Source organism: Coenobita brevimanus, chromosome 102, assembly GCF_032717465.1.
Source record: "Coenobita brevimanus isolate Jiangsu-jjx chromosome 102, ASM3271746v2, whole genome shotgun sequence".
Lineage (NCBI taxonomy): Eukaryota > Metazoa > Arthropoda > Malacostraca > Decapoda > Coenobitidae > Coenobita > Coenobita brevimanus.
Window position 1 is genome coordinate 33,598,538 of NC_137055.1, and position 27,124 is coordinate 33,625,661.

The 27,124-nt window shown below is 42.0% G+C and overlaps 1 protein-coding gene across 1 annotated transcript in view; it reads right to left on the reverse strand.

Moving 5' to 3' along the window:
• The window catches only part of LOC145415452 (fat-like cadherin-related tumor suppressor homolog), a 693,356-nt gene that overhangs the window by 605,767 nt on the left and 60,465 nt on the right, over window positions 1-27,124 (reverse strand). The window contains exon 6 of the mRNA XM_080284728.1: window positions 18,570-18,725. Within this exon, the coding sequence (XP_080140854.1) occupies window positions 18,570-18,725 (156 nt within the window). The remainder of the gene's footprint in view (window positions 1-18,569; window positions 18,726-27,124) is intronic.

A 27,124-nucleotide genomic window follows, 5' to 3' on the forward strand; every position in this document is an offset into this window, starting at 1 on the left:
TTCCCCATATGTTAAGTAATCATTTATGTCTATTTTCTCCTTCCCTGATATGCATTTATATAGCATTATCATGTCACCTCATTTCCTTCTCTCCTGTAGTGTTGGTAGATTCAGTTTATTTAGTCTTTCTTCGTAGCTTAGATCCCTCAAGTTTGGTATCCATCTTCTAGCGGGCCTCTGAACTTTTTCAACCTTGTCTATGTGTTTTTTGAGATAAGGACTCCAGACTACTGATGCATACTCCAGGGTTGGTCTGATGAATGATGTTATTATCCTTCTTAGCATGTCTTCATTTATGTATGTGAATGCTATTCTCATATTTACAAGCAGTGTATACATGTTCCGTACCTTCTCACTGATGTGGTCAGCCAGAGATAGTCTGTTATTGATAATCACACCTAGGTCCTTCTCTCTTGCTGATGTGTGTAGGGTTTTATATCCTAACGTATAATCCTAATCAGGTCTTTTTCCACTTTTACCAAACTTGATTACATGACACCTGTCCACATTGAATTCCATTTGCCATGTATTACTCCATTCATGAAGTTTATTTAATTCTTCTTGTAGCTCTTTACAAGAGTCGGTGTTAGTAATTCTCCTTTGTATTTTTGCATCATCTGCAAACATATTTAGATAGCCTTCATTTCCAGTGTTACTGTCTATATCATTTATATACACTAAAAACATGATTGGTGTCAGCACTGAGCCCTGTGGTACCCTACTAGTCACTTCTTTCCATGATGAGTGGTTTCCCCTTAGTACTGTTCTCATTTCTCTTTTTATGAGAAAATCTTGTATCCAACAAAACAGTTTGCCTCGAATTCCTCCTTGATGGTACAGTTTCCATAAAAGTCTTTGGTGTGGTACTGTGTCAAATGCTTTCTTGAAATCTAAATAGATACTGTCCACCCATCCTTCTCTTTCCTGTATTGTGTCTATTACTCTGTCATAGTAGCTCAACAGATTAGTAACACATGATTTTCCTTTTCTGAAACCAAACTGTCTTTCTGTTATCATATTGTGTTCTTCTAGATGATTTACCCAAGCTTTTCTTATAAGCTTTTCTAATACCTTGCTTACAACACGGATCAGTGATACTGGTCAGTAGTTGAGTGGATTTTGTCTATTCCCTTTCTCGAATAAGGGGACAATATTTGCTTTCTTCCAAATATCAGGTAGTTTACCTCGACTCAAGGATATCTTGAAAATTAAAAATAATGGTTTACTTAACTCCTTTGCACATTCTCGTAGCACCCAACATGAAATTTCATCAGGACCATTTGCTTTTCCTCTGTCTCATTTACTTAACTCCTCCTGTATTACTTTTTCTGATATTTGTATATCTGGTAGTATGTGTGGGCATGCATGTTCCACATAGTCCCTCTCAAAATTTTTTTCTTCTGTAAAAACTGATAGGAAATTCTTATTTAGTACTTCACAAATATCTTTCTCTTGTGTATAGGTGATTCCCTCGTCCGTAATGGATTGTATTATATCTTTTACTTTGGTTTTGCTTCTGATGTGGCTGTAAAATACCTTTGGTTGATCACTACTTTTATTTATGATATCCTCCTCAAACTGTTTTTGGGCTTCCCTCCTTATTCTTGTATAATCATTTCTTGCCTGTTTGTAATTATTATATGCCCTTTCACTATTGTGTCTTCTGTACCTATTCCACAACAAATCTCTTCTTTCTTGCCGGTGCACAATGCGCAAATGATATCACCGGAGCGCAAGGGTGCCCAATTGCGCTTTGCGCAAGTGTTTGCGCACCTGCCCAGCACTGTTAATAATAATAATAATAATAATAATAATAATAATAATAATAACAATAACAATAATAATAATAATAATAATAATCTATCTATCTATCTATTGCCAGACGCCTCAATCCCGTTTGGGATGGCCACAAACAAATCGCTTCCATGTCGCCCTGTCCCCCGCCATTTCACTGCCCCGTTCCCAACTCACACCCCCCTCTCTCATACACCTCTCCACTTCATCCCTCCATCTCATCCTTGGCCTCCCCCTCCCTCTTCCCCCCTCCACATCACTCACATACACTCTCTTCGTCAGTCTTTCACCCTCCATCCTCTCCACATGGCCATACCACCTCAGTGTATTCCTCATAACGCTTCCAATCACATCCACATCCACACCACAACGCTCCTTTATATCCTCATTTGTCAGCCTGTCTCTCCATGTGACTCCACAGGCTCCTCTTAAATAACTCTTTTCCACTGCTCTCACTCTTGACTTGTGTCCTTCCAGCAATGTCCAATCTTCACTTCCATACATTAGAGTTGATATCACAATACTGTCATGTAGTAACTTTTTCACTTCCATGCTCACTTCCCTGCTTCTTATCACTGCTTTCAAAGAACCAGCAACCTTTCTTCCCTGCTGTACCCTTTCAAGCACTTCACCCTCCAAACCTCCATCCTTACTCATCACACTACCCAAGTACTTAAACATACTCACATTTTCCAATTCCTCACCATCCAACCTCGCTGTACATTCACTGACTTCACCTCTCTCAAAGACCATCACTTTACTCTTCCGTACATTCACCTTTAGATTCCATTTCTTTCACACTCTCCCAAACTCATCCACCAAGCCTTGCAGCTCTCCTTCGTCTTCATTCAACACACAGTATCATCTGCAAACAACAGTACAGGGAGTTTCAAAACACTACCCTCTCTCACCAGGGCCACTCCAACATCCACTACCCTACCTTGTACCTCTTTTATTACCCCATCCATGTACAGACTGAACAACCATGTAGACATGACACATCCCTGTTTCAACCCAACTTTCAAAGAGAAAAATTCACTCAGTTCACCATCTACATGCACTGCAGCCTTAGCACTATCATACATACTCTTCACAGCATTCAACAACTTCCCATCTACTCCATCTATTCTTAATACTTTCCACAATCCTTGTCTATCTACCCCGTCATATGCTTTCTCCAAATCCATGAAAGCCGCATACAACTTCTTCCCCTTCTCTAGAAACTTTTCCACTAAAGATCTAAGAATGAATATCTGATTTACACAACCTCTTCCCTTCCTAAAGCCTCCCTGTTCTTCTCCAACTAATTCCTCTGTTCTTTCTCTAACTCTGTCTATAAGTATCCTACCATACACTTTTCCTATTATACTAAGAAGACAGATGCCCCTATGATTACCACACACTTCTTTTTCCCCTTTTCCTTTGTACAAGGGAATAATCATACCTGACTTCCAATCCTCCGGGACTCTGCCTTCCTCCCAGGCCAATCTGCACATTTTCCACATCCATTCTACTACTATCTCTCCCTCATACTTCAGCATTTCACCACACACTTCATCAATTCCTGGGGCTTTCCCTAATTTAACTATCTTCATTGCTTCCACAACTTCTATCCTACTGATTTCTTCCTGTTTTCTCATCTCTCTCCTCCTCCCAGCCATTCCCCAGCCACTTATACTCACATTACTTCCATCCTCTATGTTCAACAATTCCTTAAAGTGTTCTCTCCATCCGCTCACTTTTTCTCCCTTCTCCACCAGTAATCTACCGTTTTTATCTTTCACTCCCTTGCTAACTTCACTTCCACCCTGTCTTACTCTTTTCACCTCTTTCCAGAACATTTTCTTACAGTCCCTCCACTTTACACTCAAGTTCCTTCCAAATTCCTCATCCGCTCTCTTCTTACTCTCTCATACTAATCTTTTCACCTCTCTCTTTCTTTCTACATATAACTCTCTCTTCCACCTCTCAACTTCTTCCACACCCCTATTTCCCATCCATTCATTGTATGCTTTCTTCTTCTGTGCCACAGCCTGTCTCACCTCTTCATTCCACCATGCTGTTCCTTGCACACCTCTCTGTCTTCTCTTCATCCCACACACCACATCACATGCTGCACATATTTCTTCTGTAAATATCCTGCACACACCTTCCACGTCCCCCATCTGCTCCAATAATAATAATAATAATAATAATAATGATGCACCTCCCCTATATACAGGAAAGAAAAGGGAGCTGTACTCTGTTTTTGTTGATTTGGAGATGGCCTTTGACAGAGTCCTTAGAGAGGCGGTGAAGTGGACAATGAGAAAGCTTAGGATCAAGGAATGGCTGGTTAGGGTGGTTTTGGCCATGTATGTAAGAATGAATGAACATTTAAGTGATGAGTCTTCTGTGAATGTTGGTGTGCATCAGGGGTAAGTTTTGAGTCCCTTGTTTTTTATCATGGTACTTGAAGCCCTCTCATGTAGCTTCAGATGTGGACTCCTGTGGGAGATGTTGTATGCTGATGATTTGGTGACGACTGTAGAGAATGAGAGGGAGGTAGAGGAACGATTTAGGAAGTGGAGATGTGGAACGGGGCACAAGGGCTTAAGAGTAAATGCAGATAAAACAAAAGTGATGATATACAGTGTTGGTGGCGGTACTTTCAAAGAAGAGGAAGAGTGGCCATGTGTAATTTGCCAAAGGGTGTGGGAAGTAATTCCATCATGTGCAGTGTTTGTAATAAGTGGGTGCATAAGAGATGTAGTGGTATTAGAGGTAGATTGCAAGATAATGCTGATTTTATGTGAGTGGCGTGTGGGGGAGAGCAGGTGGAGATCGTCATGTGTGAAAGGATTGAACTTGCTGGTGAGTTTTTTATTTGGGAGACATGTTATGTGCTGAAGGTGGGGTTGGAGCTAGCCCTATGGCTAGGGTGAGAAGTGGTTGGAAGAAGTTCAGGGAGCTGTTGCCACTCCTGACACTGAGAGGGGTCTCCCTCTGTGCTAAGGGATCTGTATATGCAGTATTTGTTAGAAGTGTAACACTATATGGTAGTGAGACCTGAGCAGTAAAGGAAGAGGATATTTGTAGGCTCAAAAGTACAGAGATGACAATGATTACATGGATGTGCAGTGCACCCCTGCGTTCAAGACTGTGGGGGGGCTGGGTTTACGATGGAAGAGTTCAGAGGTAGGATGGGATTGGAGTGTATTGGTGATGCGATGAGGAGAGGTAGACTGACGTGGTCTGGGCATGTGGAGATGATGAGGGATGATAATTGGGTGCAGAAAGTGAGATGGGTCAATACTGGGGGCGGGGATGTGAGGGGTAGACCAGAAAAAATGTGGGACAAGGTCATTAAGTGTGATCTCAGAATTATAGGACTGAACAGGGAGGCTGCCACAGATCGAGCAGCATGGACAGCCGCCATATGGTGACCAAGGTTATGCATGCAAGCATGCTGGAGCCTTCAAAAGAGAAACAAAATGAAATGAAACATCCTCCCCTACTTATGAACATGTTATGTTCCAAGAAACTGCTCATAATTCAATTTTTTCTTAATTCGAGAAATGCATTTAATACACCTAACCAACTGAACATCATAGCCTAGCCTAGCCAAGCCTATCAAGACTTTTAAGTTGATTAAGAACAGTTACTGTACATTAGCCTACAGCTGGGCAAAGTCATTAACATATAGCCCATTTTATAATACAGTGCTGAATATCTCATGTAATTCCAAGTTATTTACTGAATATTTTACTGAAAGTACAAAGTTGTAAGTGAGAATATTTGTAAGTTGACCGTTCTTAAGTAGGGGAAGACCTGTAGAGTAAAATTAATAATACCGGTAATAATAATACAGTAATACCTGTACAGAAGGATGTGACGCTTGGTTATCTTAGCCTATTCGAAGTTAGAAGTTAAGCAGTATTCTTTCAAGGTTTAATAGCTGTACCTTTGTAATAACTGAAATGAAACTTACCAAATTAATTACCAGTCTGGCCAAGATTCAAAACCAGGCCCCCGCACTCTTAATGGGTACACATTACAACTGAGTCAAACAGAGTATACCCACTTTGTCAATGGGCAACATGAGCATTTATTGACCCTATTACTGTACATCCCTCTTTTCTCCCCTCGGTGATTCATTTGGTGAGTTTCAAACACACATGGTAGTGCAGCACTGAGGATGCAGCGAACCATACTGAACAGCTCATCCCCGGGAAGTAAGGAAATGGATGCTGTCAGCTAACCAAGGAATATCATATTGCCAACCAAGCCTCGCTTCACATCCCACACTACTGCCAACCAATGTAACAGCTTAAACGAAACTTAAAAATTAATCACTAGTCTGGCCGGGATTTGAACTCAGGCCCCCGTGCTCCACATGTGGCACATTACCACTGAGCAAAACAGTGGATCTCCATTATGCCAATGGGCAACACGGGCATTTATAGACCGCATTACACCTTTTTATTCTAACCCGGGCTAAAATTGCCATATCTCCATCTTGAAAGCTGATTTGTAACATTTAATTAACACCAGAATATGGTGCTAGCCATGAAGAAGTGTAACAGAAAGAATGCAGAGCTATAACATTGTCTTTTTCTGACAGTAAAGTACATGAAATATGCTGGAGGGATGAATATTTGGGTTAAAATAAAGTAAAACAAGTATAGTAATGATATGGATAATGATGATTATGACATTGATATAGTAGAAAAAAAAATCTCCGAGGTTTTTAAATCTGATCCATTTTTTACTACCCTCCGACGATTTTATTAAATTAACTACTACTACTTCAATTATTATTATTATTATTTTGTGGTAGGTGGGGGCACTCACCATCCACTCACTCGATGTAGTGCTGCTCTCGGGTGTCTGCCCTTTCCTCTCCTCTCTCCATTCCTTCCTTTCTCTTCTGTCTTTCTTTACTTAATTCTTTCCTCGTCCTTCTGCCTATGGGTGACTTTACACTCTCTCTTTTGTCTTTCTTTCTTTCACTCTTTCCTCTTCCTTCCACCTATGGGTGACTCTACATTGAGTGACAAGCCTAATGGTTTCCTGTACACCTGGAAACCATTTACTATGCTGGGTGGTAACCATACAACCAAATTATGGCACCTGGTGGTTTAGTGGGTAATTACAGCACTCCAATCGGATTGAGCCAGTGAAGGTTTATATCCAAGGGATGGTTGGGGTTATTGCTCATGTAATGCCACTCAGGGATGAGTGAGGCTGGTCACTCTCATCTTAAATATCAGGACCAATTTGCCTAGCCCCAGGCTTCTACGCTTCTCATGAGGCAAGGTAGAATTGGATGATGGATGGATGGATTATCATCATTATCATTATTATTATTATTATTATTATTATTATTATTGTGGTAGGTGGGAGTGCCCATCATCCACCCACTTAGTGTAGTGATACTCTGTTTTTAGGGTATCTCTACACTGAGTGGCAAGCCAAATGATTTCCTGTAAACCAGGAATGCATTTACAACACTGAGTGGTAACCTTATAACCAACCAACATGTGTTCCCTACGTGACAAAAGTGGAGGGTTAGTGCCCCTCCCTGGAAAACAACTAACTAAAAATACAAACAAGAAGCCTTGGACCAGGACTGACCAAAAGGTGACGACTAAGGATCGAACAAAGGACACGATATGGATGGTAACTTGGAATGTAAGGGGTGCAAATGATGAGGTGAAAGAGAGAGAGATTGTGCAGGTGCTTGAGGGTGCAAAAGCTGATGTACAATATGTGGGTTAACGGAAACTAAATGGAGAGGTGAGAGTGTGGGAGAATGGGAGTATGGATGGGGTATATGTGCAGGAGTAGGTGAGAATGAGAGGGCAACAGGAATCTGTATTGCTGTGAGTAACAGATGGAAGGAGAATATAAGAGAGTATGGATCAGTTGGCTCAAGGATTGTGTGGGTAAGATTGAAAGTTGGTCTACAAATGTGGGTGAGTGTGTGCGTGTATGTGCCAATGCAAGATTGTGCAAGCACAATGAAAGAAGAGTTCTGGACAAATGTGGAAGTATGCAAGGAAAAGTCTGAAAGGAAAGTGAGAATGTTTTTGATTGGAGATATGAATGGAAAAGTAGGGAATGGGAAGGTGGATGGAGTAGTTGGTGAGTGGGGTGTGCCTGCAGAGATGGATGAGAATGGTAGTGCTTTAGTGGACATTCGTGCCAGAGGGGAGTTGGTATTGCTAATACCCTCTTCAGGTACAAAATGATCCAAGGGTATACAGTACTTGGTAAATGATGAGAAGGGTGGGAGGTGAACTGAATGAATGGAAGGCTGGAAGGCAATGATTGATTAAGTGTGTGTGGAAGAAAGGAGGAGGTGTGTAATAGATGCAAGAGTATATAGAGGCTGGGGGAGTGGACTTTCGGACTACCACTTGGTGGTGTCAGAATTAAAGTCCAAATAAAATGGAGAAACAGAAGAAAGGAAGGATAGGAGGAAGTAGTACATACAAGGAGAGTGGAAAAGTTACAAGACGATGGAAAAAGGCAGAGTATAAGAGGGAAGTGGAGGAGTGATTGGGTAAATATAGATTGGAGTAGATGGGGGATGTGGAAGGTGAGTGCAAGATATTCACAGAAGAAATCTGTGCAGCATGTGAGATGGTGTATGGGGTGATGAGAGGATGAAAGGGAATGTAGGGAACAGCATGGTGGATTGAAGAGATGAGAGAGGCTGTGGCACAAAAGAAGAAAGCATATAGTGAGTGGATGGGAAAAAGAGGCGTGGAAGAAGTTGAGAGACGGAAGAGAGAGTTGTATGCAGAGAGGAAGAGAAAGGTAAAAAGATTAGTAAAAGAGAGTAAGAAGAGAGTGGATGAGGATTTGGAAGGAATCTGAGTGTAAAGTGGAGGTAATGTATGAAAATATTCTGGAAAGAGGTGAAGAAAGTTAGACAGGCTGCCACAGTAATTAGCTGGGGAGTGAAAGATGAAAATGGTATATTACTAGTGGAGAGGGGAGAAAAAATGAGCAGATGGAGAGAACACCTTAAGGAATTGCTGAACATAAAGAATGAAAGTCATGCACGTATAAGTGGCTGGGGAATGGGTGGGAGAAGGAGGGATGAGAGAAGAAAGGAAGAAATCAGTAGGATGGAAGTTGTAGAAGCAATGAAGAAAGTTAAAATGGGGAAACCCCAGGAATTGATGGAGTGTGTGGTGAAATGCTGAAACATGGGGAAGAGATAGTTGTAGAATGGATGTGGAAGATGTGCAGATTGGCCTGGGAGGAAGGTAGAGTCCTGGAGGATTGGAAGTCAGGTGTAATTATTCCCCTGTACAAAGGAAAAGGGGAAAAAGAAGTGTGTGGTAATCATGAGGGCATTTGTCTTCCTAGTGTAATAGGAAAAGTATATGATAGGATACTTATTGACAGAGTTAGGGAAATAACAGAGGAATTAGTTGGAGAAGAAAAGGGAGGTTTTAGGAAGGGAAGAGGTTATGCAGATCAGTTATTCATTCTTAGATCTTTACTGGAAACGTTTCTAGAGGAGGGAAAGAAGTTGTATGCGGCCTTCATGGATTTGGAGAAAGCATATGACAGGGTGAATACACAAGGATTGTGTAAAGCATTAAGAATATATGGAGTACATGGGAAGTTGCTGAAGGCTGTCAAGAGTGTGTATGAGGGCGCTAAGACTGCAGTGCGTGTGGACAGTGAACTGAATGAATTTTTCTTTTTTGAAGGTTGGATTGAAACAAGGATGTGTCAGGTCTCCATGGTTGTTCAATCCATATATGGATGGGGTTATAAAAGAGGTACAAGGTAAGGTGGTGGATGTTGGAGCGGCCCTAGTGACAGAGGGCAGTGTTCGAACACAACCTGTACTGTTGTTTCCAGATGATACTGTGCTGTCAAGTAAAGACGAAGGGGGGCTGCAAGGCTTGGTGAATGAGTTTGGGAGACGATGCAAGAAACGGAATATAAAGATGAACGTAGGGAAAAGTAAAGTTATGGTCTTCGAGAAAAGTGAAGTCAGTGAATGTACAGTGAGACTGGATGAGGAGGAAATGGAAAATGTGAGTGAGTTTAACCCCTTCGGTACCAGGACGTAAATACAACGTCATGATCCATCCGGTCGGCAGGGCCATGATGTTCCCCGACGTCAAATTATTGTGATGAGTCTGGGAAGTACAGAGAAGCTGGCCCAGGCTTCCCAGGCATTGATACAGAATGCGGGACACACCTGTTAGTCCAGTTTTAGCTCCTCCCCTTTTCGGTCTCGTCCAATCACAGGGAACTCTTGGTTAGGGACTCTGTGACGTCTATGATCTATCAGCAAGCCAGCTCAACCAATCAGTTGCCTACTGTGGTCAGTGACGGGGGTGTTGAGCTGTTTTTTTCGCTGTTTTTTCTCCTGTTTTTTTCTCAACATGGCGGAGGAGCTTAGTGATAGTTCTGATGATGAATTTATACCAGGTGATAGTGGATCTGAGAGTGATGATGACCTCTCAAGCAGTGAAATAAGTGGCGAAACGAGTGATATTGAGGAAAGTGTCGTGGAGAGAGGCTGGTGCTTGGTGTCGGACATATTCAATGTTAAGCGGCCGGAAGAAAAACCATGCTTCACTGCACAATTCTCAGGCACAAATCCTGCGCTAGGTCCCTCACCCCTTACAACGCCTGGAGATGCTTTCAAATACTTTTTTGACTGAAAGGTAATTTCCTCTCTCTGTGAGTTTTGTAATTTGTTCTTTTAGTATTGTATATGATGATGATGATGATTATTATATTATTATTATTATTATTGATATATATAATTTACTCCATTCAGATCTACTACAAAGCAGTTTAGAATTGTTCCTTGTTATATAAGATACATGACACTTATTTGGTATAATATTGCACCAGTACACAATGGGAAAAAGATGGATACACCACGTCACTTGCAGTAGGAGGTCCGGTACCGAAGGGGTTAAGTACTGTAATTGGGTAGTGTGATGAGAACGGATGGATGTTTGGAGGGTGAAGTGCTTGAAAGGGTGCAACAGGGAAGAAAGGTTGCCGGTTACTTGAAAGCAGTGATAAGAAACAGGGAAGTGAGTATGGAAGTGAAAAAGCTACTACATGACAGTATTGTGATACCAACTCTAACGTATGGAAGGGAAGCTTGGACCTTGTTGGAGGGATAGAAGTCAAGAGTGAGAACAGTGGAAATGAGTTATTGGACAGAAGCATGTGGAGTCACATGGAGAAACAGACTGACAAATGAGGAAGTGAAGGGGCATTGTGGTGTGGATGTGGATGTGATAGGAAGTGTTAGGAGAAACACACTGAGGTGGTTTGGACACGTGGAGAGGATGGAGAGCGAGAGACTGATGAGAAGAGTGCATGTGAGTGAGGTGGAGGGGGAGAGAGGGAGGGGGAGGCCAAGGATGAAATGGAGGGATGGAGTGGAGAGGTATATGAGAGAGGGGGGGGGGGTGAGCTGGGAGCAGGGAAATGAAATGGCAGGGGACAGGGCGACATGGAGGCGATTAGTTTGTGGCCACCCTTTACAGGATTAAGGCATCTGGGAACAGACAGACAGATTATTATTATTATTATTATTATTATTATTACTGCTGATCATTTTTTCTTCAGTTTCGGAGAAAAAAAAAAAAAAAAAAAAAAAAAAAAAAGTTGTTGTGGTCTTAGGCTTAGAAGGCAAACTCAGTGGACTGCTGGCTGAAGTTGTCCATCTGCAGTCCACCATCCTCTTCTTGGAGTACAGGGACTGAGCTGGGAATCGATCCTACATCTGGGGAGCAGAGTTGCCCAGTTCAATCTGTGACACCACATGAAGGTGTCCCTCTCCAGCATCACAAACTGTGATAATACAGGGATACCCCGGTTTAACGATCTAATTGGTTAAGTAAAACCCCATCGTTAGGCTGGTATCGTATATTGGGGTACTTTTAACTTGTATTTCAATGTGGACTGTTTACCAGAGTTGGGTTCCCCCCAAACCAAGTCCAAAACCCACCCAGATGAGCCCAAAAACAGGTTTAAAGGCAATCAAAATGGCCTAACAGCTGTCACGAAAGCTAAACTAAGCCCAACACCTGTAAATAACTCACCTACCCAAACAAATATAATCTGAATATCGTCAAATACAAGTCTCGAAAAAATCAAGCTGTCACGAGTCGGCTCGTGACATCAACTTTTGTGGGAAACCGCAAACTCTAGTGGAATCCCAGTGTTTATCGTTGAGTTTAATAGCTACGTATTCACCCAGTCGGGAGTGTTTTTCAGGCAATTTTTCAATGTGTCATAAATGATCGTCTTTGTGCTAGACATTAGCACTTCCGCTGAGCGATTTATTATGGGCGTGTTTCGCTCATTCTAGCCGTTAGCAATGCGGCCACAACACTTGCCTCTTTCCCACAATTTGAAGTCAGTCAAGGTTTGTACGCCGTGAAAGCAGGTTGGGCCCAGAGCGTAGCAGTGCCGCCGTGTTCCAGTTCCTGAATTTCCACCTAGTGTGATTGGCGAGAGACTTAGCGAGTGCAGTGTCCTTCCAGTAACGACGCCCAGTCATCCGCTTTGTCCACTTTTCTGACCAGTATTTTCTTTTCGTATTTTCCTAGGTCTAAGAGTTAGCTTTTGAGTGAGCGAGTGAGTGCGATCTCCTTATTTTGAATTCATTTTGAAATGTAACGTAAATTCATTTCTTTGTAATCAATAAATTTAACAGTTCTCTTTCTTGAGCTTAATGTAATGTAAACTTGTGTTTTATTTTCCATATTAAGCTTATTCCAGTTGCAGCTCCTAGCTTGCATAAACGCTTTGCTATTCATAACGGGTACTTAGGCCAGTCTTTTTTATTAATTAAAATCCGTTGTGCAACCAGGAGTTAATGCATCAGCAAGAATCCGTTATCATTAATAGCATCAGTTATTGATTGTCACGGGTGAAGTCACTTTCTCCAGAGGCTAACAGTACTAACAAACAGCAATTGTGAGGAATTAGTCTCTGCTGTGTACTGTTGAGAAAGTTTATAAATTCTCGTCCTTAGAGAAATGGCGAAGCAAGCCAGCATAAAGTAATCATTGCTTGATTTTCACAAGACAATTCATCGTCCTGCTCTCAGTAATATTGAATAATTATCTTTTAATATTTTATACTCTTTAAAAACCCCGTGACACAAACTTAGTAAACTGTACCCCCAAATGACTATGTTCACCCCACCTGTGACTAAAACACATCAACTGAAGTCTAAGAGCAGTTTATAAATCAACCTAAACACACAATTTTAGTCTAAAATATCATCAAAATCGTTAAGAAAAATCAAAACCCACTGTTAAACCAGGGTTTGGCCATCGTTATGAGGGGTATGGTGCAATTCCTACCCCCATCGTTAAGCTGGGGTATCGCATCTAGGGGTATCGTATATCGAGGTATTACTGTACTCATTCATTATTCACTGCTGCACCAGATCAATTTACTCAGCCTCAATCAAGTGCCACTTTACCTGTTTTACTCCGTATTACAGAATCTGTCAGCAGACAAAGCCACTGGTCCAGATGAAATTCCTTCAATAGTACCTGTACTTAAAAATTGCTCCTCAGCGTTGGCTCCTGTATTAGCAAAACTTTTCCGCTTATGCATCTGTACCTCAATTTTTCCAGCCCCTTGGAAAGAAGCAAATATCCATCCTGTTCCTAAAAAGGGGGCAACTTCTGATCGATCAGACTACAGACCAGTTGCAATAACTTCCGTTCTCGGTAAGGTTTTTGAGACACTAATTAACAAACACATAGTCAAGCATCTTTTTTTTTTTTTTTTTTTTTTTTTAACAGAACGGAGGAAGGAAAAACAAATGGGGGAAAAAAAAAAAAAAAAATCCATACACCAGACTACTGGTGTCCTCCATTCATAAAATATCTGTAACAGTTAGACTTGAACAGTTGTGGGTTGAAATTTGGAGGAAAACAACTCTGGGGAAGCGAGTTCCAGAGAGATGCAGTTCGGGGAATGAAAGAATTCTGATAGGCAGAAGTTCTGCAATATGGTTGAGTGACATTCCAGTCATGAGCGCTACCAGATGCCCGTGTAGCACGAGGGAAGGCATGGAGAGGCGGCAACATGGACGCAACCTCGTCTGAGCACTTGCCAAAAAAATATCTGTAAAATAATGCAAGGGAGGCAACATTCCTTCTTACTTGCAGGGGAGGTAGTTTATATGTAATGGCAGGGTTGTTAATGATTCTAACAGCTTTATTCTGAATTTTGTCCAGTTGTCTCAATGCAATCTCTCCACAACCATTCCACAAGGGTGAGCAATATTCAAGCTGAGAGCGCACATGACTCTTATAAATTATAGCTAACTGCTCATCGGCGAAGAAGTTACGGACTCTGTACAATAATCCAAGTTTCTTTGAGGCGGCCTTAGCAAGTGATCTGGCATGAGAGGTCCAGCTGAGGGCACTGTTAAGTGAGACACCAAGAATTTCAATACTTTTGGAGATGGGAACATTAGTAGCACTGAAGGTAATGTACGAATCTGGCAATATCTGTCTATTAGTAAACTGTATATATTTAGTTTTACTAGCATTAAAAGAGACAAGGTTGTTTTGTCCCCATTCACTGATTGTAGCTAGATCTTGATTTATGGAGATGGCTGTACTGAGTTGAGAGGTAGAGATATTAGACTTTGTAAATGGATGTCTGAGTGTGAATGAACTATGTAGTGTTGAGTCATCTGCATATGAGTGAACGGGATTGTGAGTGACAGATAAGAGATCATTAATATGAACCAGAAATAGGGTTGGCGCCAGAACTGATCCCTGCGGCATGCCGGCGTTAATTGAGTGGAAATTTGAATATACATCATCTACTTTTACTCTTATTTTCCTGTCACTAAGATAAGAAGAAATCAAAGGAACAAAAGACGTTAGTCCATAGCAAGGGAGTTTGGACAGCAGGGAACGGTGCCATACTCTGTCGAAAGCTTTAGAGATATCAAGAGCTACTGCATGAGTTTCTCCAAAAAGATCAATTGATTGATGGATGGTATGAGTTAAGAGATTGAGTATGTCAATGGTGGCTCTTTCGTGGCGAAAACCATATTGTCTATCACTAATTAAGTTGTTGGATTCAAGATGTTTAACAATATGCTTATTAATTAAAGTTTCAAATACCTTACCAAGAGAAGATGTGACAGCTATTGGTCTGTAATTGGAGGGGTCAGACGAACTTCCTTTCTTCGGAACTGGGTGGATATTGGCTTCTTTCCATGAATTTGGGAATAAAGAAGTAAGTACGCATAGTCTGAATAATTTGGCTAGGACAGAGGCAAGTTCAGGGGAACACTTTTTCAAAACAATTGGAGGAATTCCATCTGGGCCTGGAGCTTTGTTGGTAGGTAAATTGTCTAGAATGGATTTTACGAATCTTGTCTGTATTTTAAGTGGGGCAATTTCGGGAGAATCAAGTTCCAGTACTGAGACATTCTGGCTGGTATCATCTATGGTAGAGTTTCTTGCAAAGGTACTAGCAAACATATCTGCTTTCCCACGTGGGTCATTTGTAATATTGCCATCTGAAGATTTTAGTGGGGGAATGGAAGATGACTTGTTAAAGTTATTATTGAAAGAATTAAGAGTTGACCAGAATATTCTATTGTCATTAGGGTTGTTAAGTAGTTTTGATGCTTGCTTTTGAAGAAAGTTTGATTTAGATAGATTTAATACAGCTTTTGCATGATTTCTAGCAATTTTAAATTGGGAGAGTGATTCAGATGTTTTTAATTTTAAGTAAGAGTTATATGCTAATGACTTTTGGGCTGTTGCTCTGGCACAATTGCCATCAAACCATTTTGGAGAGTTTGATCTTTTAGTGAACTGTTGACTTGGTATGAATAAATCCATACCAGCTAGTATTAAGTCGCAAATGTGGGACTGGGATCACTAGAGAAGAAAGACTGCCATGGAACATCAGCAAGATAATTTCTAAATCCATCCCAGTCTGCCCTGTCAAAGTGCCATCGGGTCACCCTGACAGGTTCGGAATGGGGAGGTGTAGGAGGGTTAACTAATGAGGCTTTGATGAGATTGTGGTCAGAGGATCCAAGTGGTGACAGTACCTCCATCCTGTATTGATCTGGATTATTTGTCAAGAATAAATCCAAGAGATGGGCATTATGGTCAGGATTATCAGGTATTCTGGTTGGTTGTTTTACCAACTGGGTGAGATTAAACGATTCTGCAAACAGCTCGCATTCTAGACCAGCATCGTCAGTCCGGGCAGAATGCAATAACCATTCAACATTGTGTATGTTAAAATCACCCAAAATGGTAATTTCATTGCCAAGGGCAAGGTCAAGGTTACTCAACTGAGTGGATATGGAATCAAATACACTGGGTTCCGAAGAAGCATTGGGGGAACGATAAACTACACAATAAATTGATCAATGATCGGCAGTATGGATTTAGACAGGAATGTTCAACTGTAGATATTCCCTGCCTTCTTACCCATCAGATTAACAAAACAATAGACCAACATGGTGAAACACACACAGTAGCACTTGATATTTCAAAAGCATTTGACAGAGTATGGCACCAGGCCTTATTGTCTAAGATGTCACACTATGGCCTTGCATCACTGGTTCCTTTAATTTCTTCTTACCTTCATAGTAGAAAAATAAGGGTCATGGTAGATGGAATTGATTCTCAGTTTCATTCCATAAATGCTGGTGTACCTCTGGGATCAGTTTTGGCGCCAACCCTCTTTCTCATTCATATAAATGATCTCCTTTCTGTCACGCACAACCCAATACACTCTTATGCTGATGACTCGACCCTTCATAGTTCTTACACATTTAGTACCTCCTTTACACAATTTGATATTATAAATTCCCAAATAAACACAGCAATTTCTCTGAACCAGGACCTTTCTAAAATTAATCAATGGGGACAAAAAAATCTGGTCTCATTTAATGCTCAGAAAACTAAATACACTAATTTCTCCAATAGAAAGAATCCCTCAGACTCTCACATAATTTTAAATGATGTCAGTATTCCCATATCCACTACAATTGATATCCTAGGTGTTACTCTAAACCCCAACCTAAGCTGGACAGCTTATGTTAAATCTCTTGCTAAAAATGCTTCTAAAAAACTGGGACTTATGTACAGAGTTCGTGAGTTCTTCACTGACGAGCAGATGGCCACAATATACAGTACAAAAGTCATGTGCGTTCTCAGATCGAATACTGTTCACCACTGTGGAGTGGATGTGGAGCAGTTGCATTGAGCCAGTTAGACAAAATTCAAAATAAAGCCATTAGATTAATCAATAATCCTGCCATAATGGAGGACCTTCCTCTGTTATCAGTACGTAGAGATGTTGCCTCTTTAGCACTATTTTATCGATATTTTTACCGTAAGTGCTCTAACGAACTGGCTTTAATTGTGCCTCCCCTTCACATTTTCTCCCGAAATACTCGGGCAGCTGGAAGCCCCATGAACTCACACTCTCTTCTCCACAATGCAGAACCTCTGCTTATCAAAATTCATTTATCCCCAAAACCACTACTCTCTGGAATTCACTTCCTGGGAGTTGCTTCCCAGATACATTTAATCCCTTGATTTTAAATCCAATTGTTATAAGTATTTTATGAATGGAGGATGCCTTTAGGCACATGGACTTATTTTGTTTTTCCTTTGTTTCTCCTTCCTCCATTCATTAAAAAAAAAAAAAAAAAAAAAAAAAAAAAAAAAATTCCTCTCTCTCTTTCTACTGTTAAGCCATAATGAGATTTTAACACCATAATATGATGCTGGTCATGAAGAAAAGCTATGGAAACGATGCAGAGCCATCATCTTATCTTCTCCTTTTTTATGTCTAACTCTGAGCACAGCATTTCTCCTACGTACATCTCTTCAGCTCTTAACCCACTGTCCATACTGAATACATGTTAGTGGTGTCACATACATGACTGGCATATGGTATTAGCAGAAGTATTTTTACATGTCGGTGGGTCTTTAGTAGATCAGTAAATTCTACAAGTCTACTTTAATAAATTTCAATGCCACCACCGAACTACATGAAATAAGCTGTAAAAGGACAATAATTTGGGCCAAGTTAAGGTAAAAGGATTTTAGCAATATTATGAGGGATTAAGCTGTCAAATAATTAAGGAAAGGATCGTCAGGGGACTAGATTAATTTCAGCAGACAATGCATTCTCATTCTGGCCATCTACTTGAAATACGCTACACATTAATGAGCAGTGTAGCATCTGTAGCTGTCAGGATACTCTTCTGTCCGTCTATCTATGGTTGTCTACCTATCTATCTATCAAGGGATACCTTAATCCCGATTTGGGAGGGGGCAGAAACATATCGCCCCCACGTCACTCTGTCTTCAGTCATCATGCTGCCCTTTCTCCAATTTCCATGCTTTTCATATAAATCTCCACCTCATGCTCTTATGGCTACTTTGTTAACACAGAGCATCAAAGTATAAGGAAATCATTAACTTCTGAAGGCCATTTAAGGATCACCTGTTGTTACTGGTGCTGTTGTTATTGTTGTTTTTGTGTAACTTCGGTCTGTCTGGCTGTGCAGAACTATCAACCACACCGATGCAACTGTCCCTGTAGGGCCATCCTGTGCAGTGAACTGATGTTTCCTTGCAGCAGACAGTGCCTCTCCACAGACAGTACAGCAACTGAGTTGTCTGGCCATGTGAGGGTATAGGTAAGCAAACTAAGAAAAAAGTGTGTGTGTGAGTGTGTGTGTGTGTGTGTGTGTGTGTGAGACTCACCATAAGATCAAACGTCTTGCCAGGAATGAGCGCCCTGTTGGTATACACTTGGCCCGTTTTGGGGTGTATTTTGAAGCGGCCTTTCTTGCCCTTGCTGGTTCTGATGTTATAGTCCACATCCCCATTGATTCCTGCATCCGCATCCTGGGCGAACACCTTCGGGAAAGCAGGAGATGATGGTGAAACTGGCTCGTATACGTGGAGAGGATGAAGAATGGCAGACTGATTAGAAGGGTGTATGTGAGTGACATGAAGGGGGACAGAAGGAGGGATGAGACCAAGGATGAGATGAAGAGATGAAGTGGAGAGATAGTTGAGAAAATGGTGTGTGTGTGTGAGAGAGAGAGAGAGAGAGAGAGAGAGAGAGAGAGAGAGAGAGAGAGAGAGAGAGAGAGAGAGAGAGAGAGGAACACATCCAGATTCACAGGGTTAAAGAGGTGGAGCATAAGATAATAAACTTCATGTTCTATGACGCTTTGAAGATTTCTTAACACTTCTATAGCCATTTATTCTACATATTATATTTCAATATCCTCTTGTATGTTACTGGTACAAACTATACGCACATTAAAAGGATACACACAGCAAAGAAGATAATGTTAAGAAGTAATATGCAAAATGAATCGCGATGGAAGAGGTGCTGCGACGCTTAAGAAGGCGAGCAGATACAATACTATGGCTGACATGAGGACAAGATGTGTTTGGCATGGGGGGAAAAAAAGATACTGTGTAATAGTAACCCATCAGCCGTGAAACTACACTCCGGTTAATGAACACACATAATTATTAAACCGTTAAAAAAGATTCTCTGATAAAACTTCACACACATTAAAATGTTAAAGTGGATCCAATAGTAATATCTCACACAGGTAGTATAATAAACAATTAAAACATTCTGTGATAATGTTTCATACATTTAATGTATTAAAAGATTCAGGGTTAATACTTCATACTGCATCATGCCATGGACAGAATCAAAGAAGCCAGATGACAGCCATGCAGTGAGAGTGAAGAAGTGTATTACTAATGTGGTCCTCACCGCAAAATGACCAGCAAACTCTCTTCAATTAATGCGAAAAATTCCAAATAACCAAATGAATCTGTATTGCCTGTGTGCTTAACTTACTTTACATGTGAGCAATACAATAAACACTATGAAAACTTGATGTAAAATTAACGTCACGTCTCTACCCTATCTACGAAAAATATAGCAGAAAGCTGAATTCGAACTGATGAGAGAGAGAGAGAGAGAGAGAGAAACACCTGTCTGAACATTCATCTTGCAAACCTAACATGGCGAACATTTCAAGATGGGAGTAATATACAGTACAGGTATATCTAGGTTTAACAATCTACAGTAATTGGTTAGGTAAAACCCCATCGTTAGGCAGGGTACCATATATCAGGGTATTTTTAACGTGTATTTCAACATGGACCATTTACCAGCCTTGGGTTTCCCCCCTAAACCAAGTCCAAAACCCACCCAGATGAGCCCCAAAACAGGCTTAAAGGCAATCTAAATGGCATAACAGCTGTCAAGGAAGCCAACCCAAGCCTAACAACTGTAAATAACTCACTAAAAGCAACAAATAAAACCTGAAAATCATAAGGAATAGGATAGAAAATATCAAACACCTCTCATCACTTACTTCTAGTAAGTCCATGTCTGGTCCTGGTCATCAACCTTGCTACCCCCCCCCCATCTAGGGGACATGTGGTGCTCCCCAACACTCAATCCTCCTCCTCAAAGCTCTCAAAGCCGATCTCCAGGGGAGGGTCAGAAGGGGGTGGCGATGGAGTGCAATGCGATGACTCAGGCAGAGGCGATCGGGGGTGTAATGCACTGGCTCAGGTGGTGGTGATGAGGTGCGATGCAATGGCTCTGGGGGTGGTGATGGAGTGCGATTCGATTATAGAGGAGGTGGTGAGGGAGACAGTTGTGATGTCTGGTGAGGTGGTGAGGGAGACCACTGCGATGAATGATAAAAGGTAGCGATGGAGTCTGTTGTGGTGGCTCTCATCGTGGTGAGGGAGACAGAGACAGTAACGAGGTGGTTTGGGAGATTGAGGCTGGGACGAGGAAGGCAGCAATGGAGTGGCAAAGTGCCTTAGTGCAGACACAGGTGACACAGGAGACGGAGATCGGCTGGAGGTTAGGTCCAGCACAACAGGCCGAGCACGTCCTCAGCGGGAGGTGTCCCTCAGTTCTTCTCTGCTGGTTGAAGGTTGGGAAGATGCTCTGCTGGTTGAAGGGTGGGGAGATGCTCTGCTGCTTGAAGGCTGAGGTGATGCTCTGCTGGATGAAGGCTGGAGAGATGCTCTGCTCATTGAGGGCTGGGGAGATCCTGTGTGACTTGATGGACTGGTGGGGGCCTGCTTGAAGAAGGCTGTGATCGTAGTCTGCCTGGCTGCCCTCTTCTTCTCCTCCAGCATCGTCCTGTAGACTTTTATCCCCTCCTCGAGCCGCTTAGCTGTGTCCCTGCTTTGTCCTGGGAGAATGTCATGTGTTTGCTTTAGGTTAATAATCTCATCCAGCTTCGTTAGCATCTCCTTCAGGGTTTTGATGTTGAGAGCTCAGACCTCAGGCACAACCTCCTCCTCCTCTGCCACCTGGTGCACCCGCTGGATCTCCATATTGAGGAGCTCCTCATTGCTGAGCTCCTTCCTGTGGCTTTCAAGAACCTCCTCCACGTCATCTTCGTCGACCTCCCCGAAACCCGCCTCATGCGACAATTCGACAATGTCCTACCGCACACAGTTGACAGGAAGAGATTGCACACCCTCAGAGAAGCCGGTGAAGGAGTGCACGCACTCTGGCCACAGCTTCTGCCACACACCATTCGTTGTAACCTGGCTAACCTCGTCCCACGCAGCAGTTATATTCTCAGGGGCATGACGTATGTTATACCCCTTCCAAAACTGCTGCACTGTTGTCCTGTCATCACTGTCACAGGCCCTTACCAACTGCTTCATTGTGCAGCAGAGGTAGTAGGCTTTAAAGGCTGCAATCACCCCTAGGTCCATTGGCTGCAAAAAAGACGTGGTGTTGGGGGGCGGGAACACCACCTCAATATTGCTGGCCCGTTCCTTCATCGCGGGTGGATGGCTAGGTGCATTATCCACCACCACGAGAAATCTGCTTGCCAAATTTTCATGTGATGCATACCTCTTCAGCACATGAGAGAGGTACGAGTGGAAAGGCGACGAATAGATATCTGAAGTCAACCAAGGCTTCTTGTTCGACTTCCAGATAACCCCAAGTTTCTCCTTAACATACCCCACCAGAGCCCTGGGGTTCTCAGAGTGGTAGACTAGGCGTGGCTTCAACTTGATGTCGTCCTTGGCATTGTTCCCCAGCAGCAGTGTCAGCCAGTCCTTCGAGGCCTTGAATCCTGGCGTAGACCTTTCCTCCATTGCCAGATACGTTTTGGAGGACATTCTCTTCAAAAAGAACCCAGTCTCATCAAAATTCAACACCTGCTTCACACTACAGCCACCCTCCGTGATGATGTGTTTCAGCTCGTCAGGAAACGCTGCCACCACCACCATATCTGCACTTGCTATCTCACCGTACATCTTCACGTGGTGAAGATTTGACCGCCTTTTGAACTGGTCAAACCAACCATGGCTCGCCTTAAAGATTTCGCTTTTACCATGATCACATCTGAACTTTAATTCGTCCCAGAGGAAGAGACCCTTTGTGCATATTATGGCTTGGGTCATAGGTGCCTTGCCCCGGTGCTGATCTTCCACTCACATGCAGAGCATCCACACCAACTCCTCCAACACAGGCTCTCACTGGTGGGTGATATGGGAGGTAGATAAGGTTGCAACCTCCCCAGCAGCAGCCTTAATGGCCTCCTTCTTCTTTATGTTGGTGGAGACAGTTGACTGGGCCACGTGGAGAGCTGAGGCGATAGCACACACACCTTCGCCTTTGTCGTGTCGCTTAACGATTTCCAATTTCACCTCCAGTGACACAGTCTTAAGCACGCTACGCGGTAACATCACCGGCACCACCACTAGCAGGCCGCTTACCACCACGACTAGGGCCTCCACTAGCACCACCACTAATCCCACCACATGCAACACCCTTACCTAACATTATCATACTTATTTGGGCCCAAAATCACACAATACTGCACTCCACACACGATTAGTATCACTGCTCTACTCACAGCACTGCTCGAACATAGTTACGATGCACTACGATAGCAACTTGCGTAACACTGGTGGTGCAACACGATGCATGGTGGGCGAGTGTAAGAAAGATCCTCACTCTGAGATGGCCAGTGCAAGAAAAGCGATATGGGCAAGCACGGGGTGAGCGATGGCTATGGGGCCTGCATGAGCGTTTATGCACATCCTGGGAAGCAGGCTGGCTCCGCTGGCCGCGGGAACGCAAAAGATTATAAATTTCAGCCCATCGTCTGTGGGCACAACATCAGAGGGCCCATAATTAAACCGGGGCTCGCCCATCGGGTATTGGGGCCTGGTGGTATTTGCACCCCCATCACTAAGCCGGAGTATCACATCTAGGGGTATCGTATATCGGGGTATTACTGTATCCTGAAAACCCCAAAGTCAGGAGTTATATAAATATACGATTCTGAATATCCAATGACTTTAGCTTGAAGTGGAATGTGTCCCTACTACTACAACCACCACTACTACTACTACTACTATTATTACTACTACTAGCAGTAGTAGTAGTTATAATAATAATAATGATCATAATAATAACAATAATTCTTCGCATCACCTCTTCCTAAGCAACTTATTCTTCACATTACGCCATAATATCCCTTTTATATTATGTTTCAGTTACACTCTTGCTGCCATTAAATACATACATAAAATGGATGATAATGTTAAGCTGTAATATGCAAAATAAATTGCTAAGGATGAGGTGCTAAAAATCCTCTTTTGTCACCTACAATATCACTTTATGGTTTGCTTTCTGAGTAGCACTGGAGGCTTTGTGGCACCTCTTCCTAAGCCACTTATTCTGCATATTACATCTGCATGTTCCCTTGCATGCTATTAGTATCAGTTTAATACGGACATAGTTTCCATCAGTAACATACAGGAGGATACTGAGGTGTAATATGCAGAATAAATCGCTAGGGAATAGGTGCTACAATATCTAGGATGTCCCTATTTTAAGTCACACTGTAGGTTTCATATTATCTTGTACCCCGTGATTTGTTCTGTCCCTTACACTTTCATAGCCTGCTGCATGTTAATGATGTGCAACGTATGTCAACATAAACACCATGTAAGGAGCACAGAGGACGTGACAGACAAAGAGGTGAGAAAAGAAACAGGCACAAAATTAGATGATTGAGATTTGGCGCATGCAAAAAATAAATAAATAAATGAAATTTAAAAAAAATAAAGAGACATACAAGAAAACAACAGACAAATGCACCAAAAACAGACATACAAGAAATGGACAGACATGTGTGCAAAAACCAAACACACAACAATAGGACAGGTACATATGCAAAATACAGGCAGACAACAACAGGACAGACATGTGCACAAAAACATGCATACAAGAACAGGACAGATGTGCTTCGAAAAACACAATACAAGAAAAGAACAGACGCGTGAGCAAAAACAGGCATACAAGAACAGAAAATACAGATGCACGAAAACTGGTATAGAAGAAGAGGACAGACATATGCATAAAATCAGATGAACAGGGCAGAGTGGAGAGACACAGAACACACTGACATAACAAGACATGCAGATATAAATATGAATAGTGTGGCTGGAAGACTGGATGGGGAGGGAGAGATTACATGTGGACATGGGATAACAAAAACTGCAGGGATTACATGTGGACAAGGGATAACATGAACTGCGAACAACTGAGCACGAAGATGAACAAGGCCAGAACACAGGTTCATATTTCATTTCATATTACAATAACACTTGGCCACAATTCACACCTTTCCACACTTGCCCATATTCCTTCATTAGCCACATATAACTCTAATTTTAGGACAGATTATTGTTACAGATGATGGAATAAGAGTAAATGTGTACGAAATGTGGAAGACTGTGAGTACTGTTGTTGGTGTTGATGCTTTATCTCAGTTTATCTGGTCACGAAGACCTGTCGACAACAGGAAAATGTTTCTGTGGGCAGTCCTACAAGTACAGTACAGCATTTATACAGAGCCACCTTGTGGTAGACTGTGCTTCTCCAGGATCCATAGAGTCCTTCCCACAGCTAGGTAATTGGAAAATGATGAGGTATGACTCCTGGGTGGATGCCACAGGTGCTTTGCTCCACCCAGGGTATACAACACCACCACATGTAGGCTCATCAGTGCCTGAATGGGTGTTTCAAGGTCATGTGTAATCATAATCTGGAATGGACTACAAGTGGGTAGAGGTGAAATGGAAGTATGGATATAACCTCCTGTAACCTCAGGAGTATCTGGAAGTATAGGGCTGCTAGGTCTCCCCGGATTTTCTGGAATGTGAGGACAAGTCTGAGCGGCAGTAATTATCCGTATCAAGAGGAGGCTACAGGAGTATGTTAAACATATAAATGTATTAGGAAATAATAATAAAACTACATTACTACAACTACTATGATGATAATAATAATAATAATAATAATAATAATAATAATAAAAATAATAATAATACATCGCCACTGGGTTGGATGCAAAGCAGCCCAAACTCGAACACACCTAGCCAAGCTGCAAAACGATGAACCATAATCCTATCACAGCAGATAGTTACCTCCACATCATTTATTTTATGTCAGGGAAAGTCTGTGAAAAGATGGCGCCAATATTTCTACACACACACACAACAGAACAAAGGAAGAATATAAAAGAATTATAAATGAATACACAAGAATATGTAGAGAAGAAGAATGGAATTTTGAAAAAGGTATGATAGACAAATGCAAGGATGAACCCAAACTGTTTTATAGATTTGTTAATGGCAAACTGAAACAAAAGGTAGGCATCACCAAACTGAAAGTAAAAGGAGAGGTCTATAAAGATGCAGCAGTGCAAGCAGAAACAATGAACAAGTGTTTCCAATCGGTTTTCACTAATGAAAAAGAGTTTTTGGAAAGGGAGAGAGTAATTAGAAATGTACCGGTGATAAAAGATATAAAAGTGGAGGAACAGGAAGTGTATAAATTACTGGAAACCCAAGATGTAAGGAAAGCCCCAGGACCTGATGGAATTTCTAATTGGGTACTGAAGGAATGCAGAGAACAACTGGCAGATAATATTCACAGTTTAATTGTGTGTTCTCTGGAAGAGGGGAAAGTGCCACAAGAATGGAAGAGGGCAAATGTGGTACCAATTTATAAGGGAGGAAACAGTGAAGAACCCCTGAATTATAGACCAGTGTCTCTAACCAGCATGGTTGCAAAATTGTGTGAGAATCCTGAGAGACAGATGGATAAAATATCTAGAAGAGATGAATATTTTGGCTGAATGTCAGTTTGGATTCAGAAGTGGAAGGTCATGTGTTTCTAACTTGTTGAGTTTTTACTCAAGAGCGATTGACGTGGTACAGGAGAGAGATGGTTGGGTGGACTGTATGTACTCAGACTTAGAGAAGGCCTTTGACAAGGTACCTCATAAGAGACTAATGTGGAAACTAGAATATATAGGAGGACTGAAGGGGAAACTCCTGGAATGGATGAGAGACTTTTTGAGAGACAGACAAATGAGGACAGTAATAAAGGATAGGATGTCTGGATGGAAGGAAGTAACAAGTGGAGTCCCTCAAGGCTCAGCGTTGGCGCCAGTAATGTTCCTGATTTACATAAATGATATGGTTGACGAATGAAGAAGTGAAGGAACGTTGTGGGGTAGATGTGGATGTGGTTGAAAAGATTAGGAGAAATACACTGAGGTGGTTTGGACATGTGGAGAGAATGGAGAATGAAAGACTGACTAAGAGGGTGTATGTAGGTGAGGTGGAGGGAGGGAGAGGGAGGGGTAGACCGAGGATGAGGTGGAGGGATGGAGTTGAGAGGTATATGAGGGAGGGGGGGTGAGTTGGGGGGAGGGGAGTCAAATGGTGGGTGACAGAGTGACTTGGAGGCGTTTTGTCTGCGGCCACCCTTTGCGGGATTAGGGCGTCGGGCTATAGATAGATAGATAGATATGGTAGATGGAGTGAACAGCTATGCAAGTCTGTTTGCTGATGATGTAAAGATCTTGAGAAAGGTAGAGGTTGAGGAGGATTGTAAAATGCTGCAGGAGGATCTGGACAGGATACATGATTGGAACCGGACGTGGGAAATGAAATTTAATGTAAAGAAATGTAAAATATTGGAAACGGGTAAAAGTACCAGGAGGCCATCACAGAATTATTCGTTGGGTAATGAATTAATCACAAAAATGAGAGAAGAGAAAAATTTGGGAGTGCTGGTCCAGGATTGTTTGTCACCAGAAAAGCACATTAACAAGATAGTTGGAGAGACTTATAAACCCTTGACTAACATAAGAGTAGCATTTCATTATAGGATGAGGAGATGATGAAAAAATTGATAGTGGCCATGATCC